The 7870-nt window shown below is 36.5% G+C and overlaps 1 protein-coding gene across 1 annotated transcript; it reads left to right on the top strand.

Annotated features, from left to right (window-relative positions):
- Positions 1–428: 428 nt before the first annotated feature.
- LOC145067969 (protein DELETION OF SUV3 SUPPRESSOR 1(I)-like) lies at positions 429–1082 on the top strand. Its single transcript, XM_079014986.1, has 2 exons — positions 429–540; positions 967–1082. Exons 1-2 carry the CDS (start codon positions 444–446, stop codon positions 1080–1082), a joined length of 213 nt encoding a protein of 70 aa, XP_078871112.1. The 5' UTR covers positions 429–443.
- Positions 1083–7870: the final 6788 nt, after the last annotated feature.

The following is a 7870-nucleotide window of genomic DNA, read 5'->3' as shown; positions in this document are numbered from 1 at the left end:
GCGGGTGGTTGTGTGTGTGTGTGTGTGTGTTTGTTGGTTGGGTGTGTGGGTAGGTGGGGGTAGGTAGAGGTGGATGAGGTGGGAGTGGATGTGTGTTTATATTTTAGAAAAATTTTGGAATTAGAAAAATGTGGAAAACAACGATTATCAGTTTTCCTAAAATTTCTAACTTCTTTGTAATTTTAGAAAACGGAAAATTTTCATTTTCTTTGAAAATTTTAGAAAAATAGACGAACTAAACACGTTTTAAAAATTCTCATTTTTCTTGCAAAATTTTTCCGGAAAACGGTCCATTTTTCCGCAATTAAACGCACCCCTAAGAATTGTTTTGGAAAGCATGACTTAGGGTTGGGAATATTGGGTTTTCTTTGTTGATTTCTGATCACCTTATTTCAATTACAAGCATAGGTGTTTGTAAGCAGGTGTTTCTAAGTGAGGTAAGAATGGCAACAACGGAACAACCTAAGGTAGCGACTGAAGAAGCTAAGATTGATCTGTTCGAAGATGACGATGAATTTGAGGAGTTTGATATCAATCGAGGTAATTTATCTTCCCTAACATGGACAACAATTTTCCTATTCTCCGTACAATTTCTCTGTTCCTTTTGCTATATAAGCAATCCATAAGCGGAACAATATCAAATCTCTTGAGGAAAAGCTCAGATATCTTGCACAGACGTAGCTGCTGATTGATTGTTTCTCGCTTTTGCCTAATCGTTAACTGTTGCGTAGTTTTTCTTATTAGTAGCAATAACACAACAAAGTCATTTTCGTTGAATTTGGAATCCACATATTCATCACACTTGCTTTTATGAAAACTGATTTTATGCATAAACTCATCAAACCATTTATTACACTTCATAGGGGATGGGGATTATTGTTTTATGGTATTACAAATTGTTGTTCATAATCTAATTTTATACCGATTGTTGTTACCTAATTTAAAATCATATGAATCTGATGACAGTGTGGGATGGAAAGGAAGAAGGAAAAGAACTTGCTCAACAGGAAGATGATGATGTCAATGATGACCTCTCTCTCCAGCTCAAGAATGAGCTGGAAAACAATGCTGACAAAAAGTAAGTCGAACGGTCGAACCTACATGTGACATCCCCTAATTTATCGGCTAGAAAAGACCGATTTAATTTATGCTTCTTAAAATAAAATCAGAGAAATCTTTTTAAAAGATGTTGCGGATTTGGTCCCCAAACAACATATGATAAAAGTTTATCAAAATCCTTCATTAAGAAGGTATATATTTTCCATATATATCCTCGGGATGTCATGTTCCGATACAGATCAAAAGCATAAACAAGACATTATAAGCCTTTCAACAGTTATTTACAACTACTGGCCTATAATCCAAAAATCTCTCGTCGTCCTCCGACTATGCTCGGGGTCCACTACCTATAATCATAAAACTGAGTGGGTCAGGCTTGGGAGCTTGGTGAGCATATAGGGTTGTCAACCCACAATAATAATATACTTATTAAGTTCACCAATCAACAATAACCCTGATTACCCATTCCCGTTGTCCTCACTTTACGTCCCTAAACACCTATCACAAGGGACCTAGCCTAAGGATTATCATCGGGATGGACACTACTGCTAAGGGGTTTCCTCAGCCATACATGTCCTTAAGGCAACCATGAGGGGGATGGAGTACGACAATGAACATTTAATTCATCAACACCTACAAGTTGCGAACCTGCTAGTGTTCCACTGGACTGTCTAGAAAGTCCGTGGTCGTCATCTATACTCCGCTAGATGACTACAACAACAACATCAACAACAACAACAACATCGAGGCCTCTCACCATTTTAACACACATCAACTATTTCATCTACCCATGTTCCACCCAATATATTTTGTAGATAAAAAGCATATACAGTTTAAAACTTGTATAAAACATCAATTCAACAGTCACCTCGAATAAACAATTAACATATTTACACATAACACGTATTTCAAGGTAAATACTTCATATCTATGTGTAAATTGAAAGTAACTACACACTCACGTGATTTAATGAAAACCGGGCAGCAATTCGTTTCCTAAAACGATCGTTTCTAATAAAACCGGGAGTTGTATTGAGAAACCGGGCTCTGCAAAAGTCGGGCTTCAAAACCGAAAAGATAAATTTTTCGGGCTTCTCGGGCACTTCGTGGAGTATTCCGGGCTTTACAATCGATACCGGGGCTTTGCGGGATGTTAAGGTGAAGAAAATATGGGTTTAGGGGTTAAATATGGCAAAATTCCAAAATTACCCGGGAGGTCTCGCACCCTTCTATTTATAGGGGCGAGGCTTCTGATCGGATGGTCAGGAGGAAGACACGCGTCGCAGATCCGAAGCTCGAAGAGGGGGATGGCTCGCACGAGGCTGCGCATGGGTCGCACCTGTGAGGGCTCGCTGGCAGCTTCTGATTGGACCGCGGCCTACTGGTTCACCTGCGAGGTTCGGGGTTAGGCTATGCGAGGCTCGGAGCAAGGCTATGCGAGGCTCGGAACACGCGCCAGGCATTGCGAGGCTTGGACGGAGAGCTGGCTGCTTCGGATTGGGCCTCCTCCTCGGTCGAATCAGGATCCGACACGTGGCCTCGCATGACTCAGCAGCTTCGGTGAGTCAACAGCTTGGTGACTCAGCAGCCTGGTGACTCAGCAGGACACGTGGCACCTTTTCAGCGAGGGTGACGTGGCAATTGTGACTATGCGAATTTTCTCGGTTTTTGTGCAAAAACTTGTAAAAGCCATAACTTTCACATACGAGCTCCGTTTTTGACGTTCTTTATATGCACGCGTAGCTAAAATTACGGTCTACAACTTCCGTTTAGACTTCGTCGACTAATTTTGACTTTAAATTTTATATTATTATTTTTAACAGACCGGGACAGGAAATCCGTTAAAAATTCATAACTTCTTCATCTAACGTCCGTTTTCGTCAGACTTTTTACCGTTGTGCTCCTAATGACGAGACCTTCAATTCTCGTTTAGGTTGTGTCGGCTAAAAATTGCTCGATCTAAAATTCGAGTTTTTAGCTGTCTACTGCTAAGCTATAACTTCGAAAAATCATAACTTCCTCATACGAAGTCAGATTTGGGCGTTCTTTTTATCAAACTTCTTGGTTAAGCGAATACTACGACTTTCGTTTAGATTACTAAGGCTAAAAAGTAGTTTATCAAAAACTCACTTTTTACGACATTCAGCACCGTGCCGATTTTGTCGCAAAACTTCGACAGGTCATAACTTCTTCGTTATAACTCGGATTTTGGTATTCTTTATATCCCCGAAATCCTTGTTTCGACCACTACAACTTTATGTAAAGATATCGGGCTTATCTCACACTTTAATTTTGACGCTTATTTTTATTCTTAATTAATTAGGCCCTAATAATTAAGCATAAAACACATAATTCACATAATATTCGCATAATTCCTTTTCATTTCTTCAAAATGAGTTACAAAGGTTAACCTAGACTATCAACTCAGTATAAATGCCTAGGCTAGAAACACGAGTGTTACACTACATATCTAACCTAAGAGTATAAAAAAGCACATAGTTAGAACTTACAATCTATAAAAATTGTGAAAGAACATTATAATTATATACATGTGATGTTATCAAGATTAAAAACATAAGCACACAGAAATATTCTGCCAGTCAATGTTGATTTCAAACATATATTCCTTAGTACAATGATAAAGCTGATGGGTTTTAGGCATAAGAACAATCCTATGTGCTCATACAAACCCTAATGCTTGGATCTAGGTTTCTCTATTGTACATGCTTTGAATCCAAGACTAATAAACTTAGATCTAACATATTATAAACTGAATTAGGGTTTAGAGAATTACCTTTGATTGTTATATAGCAATAACAATTAATTCCTTGCTTGAATTGGCTTCAAAAGCTTAGTGCCTCAAATGCTGCACCTCTAATGGAGTCACAAACACCATATACAACTTGGATGAAGAGGAGAAGAGAGGGGAGGCACCAAAAACGGCTGGAAACCCTAGAGAATCAGTTGTCCATGTTTTTGGAACCTAAGGGGTCCTTTATATACTTGTGTGGGCTGCTAGGGTTTCAGTCAAAACCCTAATGGACAGCTTAAACTCTAAGCAGCCCATGGAACCTTCTGGATAAGGCCATGGACGAAAATATGATGGGCTTCCATCATAATTTCGTTCACCCCTTATTCCTTTAGCATTCCTAAGCCCAATAACTCAATTATCCAATAATTGCAGTCCAGTCCCCTAAGTTTAATTAATCTCTTTTAGCCACAAAATTAACTCTTAATTAATTCTTGACTAATATTAATTAAACAATATGATTTCTCCTTTAATATATTATTCTCATAATACATTAATAAATCATATTTAAACCTTTCTCTCCTTAAATCATCCTACATATTGCTATGGTGAAGGCAACCCAAAAGGACCATGCTCATAATCGGGTCAAGTACATACCAAAATAGTTATGGACTTAGACACTAATCCAACAGTCTCCCACTTGGATAAGTCTAATAACTGTTTTCCGTATGACTTCAGAACCTGATCAGCAATCGTAGCTTTCAAAAGTCGCTGTCAACTCTGATCATATCAGATAGCGTGTCCTCTAGATAAGGGATTATATATTCCTCCATTCTCAAGATATCGTATAGACAAAAGACATGAATTTCAATCATTCTCTCTATACTGTTTCCCGACTTCCGATTTATGACGACTGATAACAGACTACAATTGAACACATCAACTTAGTCCCGGCTTGGCCAAGCGCTTAGGTGTCATCACTAAATCATCGAGAGGCCCACAGATATCGCTTTTATCCCACTTTGGGTAAAAGGAATGGATAAACTTCGACTCAAATGCTCGCTTGTATTTATTGATCGAATCACACACAACAATAAGTTTTATAACACCAAGTTACTGGTGCGTTTACTTATTATCAATGTGCAATCGACCAACAAATGACAAATCACATGTCTCGGTTTCAAGAATATACAATATTATCGTCTCACTAATCACTCGTGATAAATCCATGAAGTGATCCAAGTGAGCGTGGGTTTAATCCAATACTCTAATCTTATCAAAGCACTCATGAACTCTGCAGCAAACTTGTGCCATGTCTAAACACTTCAGACAATCTACAGACAGATTCATGACAGTCTTTATTCATACCTACTCCCAACGTATGACCGACTGTGGATGTTTGAATAAACTAGTTATTCTGGAAGTCAAAACATGCAAACTGAAACATAACAATAATACTTAATCCTATATGGCCCCAAACTTGTGAGAGTAAATAAAACACTTATATTTATCCACCATATTGATTACTTATTATTTATCATTTAATGTTTCGGATAATCAACTTATTACTTGAATTAGAACGACAACTGTCCCATGCTCTAAGCATGCACACTTTGTTTCCTATGGTCCATGCTTTGTGAAATAGATCATCTGAAAACTTTTCCAATGATGCTCATTTCACAATTCCTTAATCCTAATTATTAGTGTAAGAACACAAGGTTCTTTCCACTACTAGAATATGCTAGATTCTAACATTTTATGCAACAATCCTTTTGCAAAATCATAGCACAAAAGTCACCAAGACTTGGCCAATGAAATTACAAAGTACTCTATCGGAAATTGTTACAAGTGAAGTCTCACATTCAAAGTACATTCCTTTGAACATCCTTCTTGCATAAAGTTTTCTAATCTAGACACAGAATCTCGATATCCAACTCCCAATATGGAAACATTTCCATATTTGCCATATGACAACTCATTCTTAATAGAATCTTATCTATTAATAATAATGTCGATATGGTCCATCCAATATCATACTCCCAACTACTCACAAGCAACCAATCCTCAGCGAACTTTGGATCGTCCTTTGATAGTTGTTTAATTATTTTAGTCAAAACCAATTCTAGTCCTTTTTCCCTCTTAATGCGCTAGACATTTGGAAAAATTTTAGAATGGTAAATATTATAGCATTTGCAATCGATCCTATACCCGAAGCGTATGGGACACGATGCATAATGTCTTACATAAAGATATGAAACTTTACCAATCTTTTGCCATAATATTTTATGTGTCATGTTCTCACAATTCGAACTATGAAGAGGGATGTCGTAATCATAATCGAATTTTAAGAACACACAATGTATCCTTTGACTGAAAATATTAAAATTTCTCAATCTAAGCTTTAGATTTTGAAACGAAGTATAATATTCTCTCCCTTAATTATATTAAAACAACTTTTCAACCCATGCAACTTTGCAAATTGAATCTTTGTTTTTCTATAATTAATATTGCTAACTTGCAATACTCGTCATAATAATCATACAAGCATAACACTTATGCTCCCACTATCATGATGATTATTATCATATAAGCATAACACTTATGCTCCCACTAGCTTTGACATGTATTCAGAAAACAAATGAACTTTTAGAAAACAAAGCCTATTGAATTTCTGAAATTCATATTTCTAATACCAGATGCTTCGATAAGCCTTTATCTAAGTTTCTTAAACTTATACACCTTCACCTTAGATAGCTCATATGTGTGCTTAAACAATTTAAAACTTATGTTACTAAGTTCCAAATGTTCAAACTAATTGCCAAATCTCACAATTCGAACTATGGAAAGGGATGCCGTAACCATAATCGAATGTGAGAATACAATTTTCACAATTGCTATCTTCTTAAAACCTCTCTTAGTGAAAGTATTTCCTCACAGTCATTTTCATGAAGGAGGGAATCTTATGACACTTAGATTTTATGGTGTATGAGTTCCTATCCATGTGAATTTGCCAAAACCAAGGTTTGCGACAAATCCAAACTCATATGGACTGAACTTTCTTAATCTTGATTTCTTGCCTTATGGTAACACGAGTGCCCACCATGTCTTCCAAGTAGTTTAGTAACTTGTCCTTACATATCAATGTACTATCCATCGACTAAGGCTCTAGTATGCATTCAAATGAGAACTCATAGAACTCACATACACAATTAACTTAATTGGAATGGCACATAAACAAAATAATGTCGGCACGATAGGTTGTAAACCTCAAGTCGTGAGCTAGTGATGATCGATAAGGTATATTCTTGATTTGTTCTTGAAACCTTTCAAGACCATTTAGACTCCCACTGACTCCTTGACATATAAGATTCTCTTGTCAAGAAACATTTCTTGACAAAGCAAATACTCAAGAGTTAGTGTAGCTCTTATCAAGACAAAACACTTCACATAATTGGTCCTAGTTGGTCTTTGTCTTATCCAAGACAGCACACCTTACCAATTTTAAATGTGCAAGAATAAGAAAACTTTTCCAAGTTCCACATTTGATGAGTGTTATAAACCTACTTAAAACTTTTCACTCAATGTCACAATCTTGACTCTAAGACTTGATATTGGAACGAAGTATGATTGACTTATTGATTTAACCATTTCTACAATACTTGATACCTCTTCTTAGACATGAAATTGCACTAAGACTCACTTAGAGGATCTATTGAGACACGGTTCTTAATCATTAAGACTTATCATAAAACACAATAAAAGGTACTCTCCCTTCTTCTTAGAAAGAAGAAACTTTTATCTTTCTGCCTACTTGATTCTTCTTTATTCGTTCTACTATTCATTGAAACTCTTTCAATCAACTTAGAATTACACTTAATCTTATAAGTGTAATCATATTTACTAAACTTTAGTAAATCATGACGAATATTTTTGTCACTCTTGTGGTGGACTTGATCAACGCACAACCTAGTGTACTTGATCACCTAGTCCTTCAATTGACACTTTGTCAAAGAATTAGTCTAAGTTTCCCAAATGTGAAAGTTTTTCATTCATCATACAATAC

Source organism: Lactuca serriola, chromosome 1 (assembly GCF_051521515.1).
Source record: "Lactuca serriola cultivar US96UC23 chromosome 1, Lser_US96UC23_V15, whole genome shotgun sequence".
Taxonomy (NCBI): Eukaryota; Viridiplantae; Streptophyta; class Magnoliopsida; order Asterales; family Asteraceae; genus Lactuca; species Lactuca serriola.
Note: the sequence above shows the minus strand (reverse complement) of the source record. Positions and strands in the feature narration are given on the sequence as shown.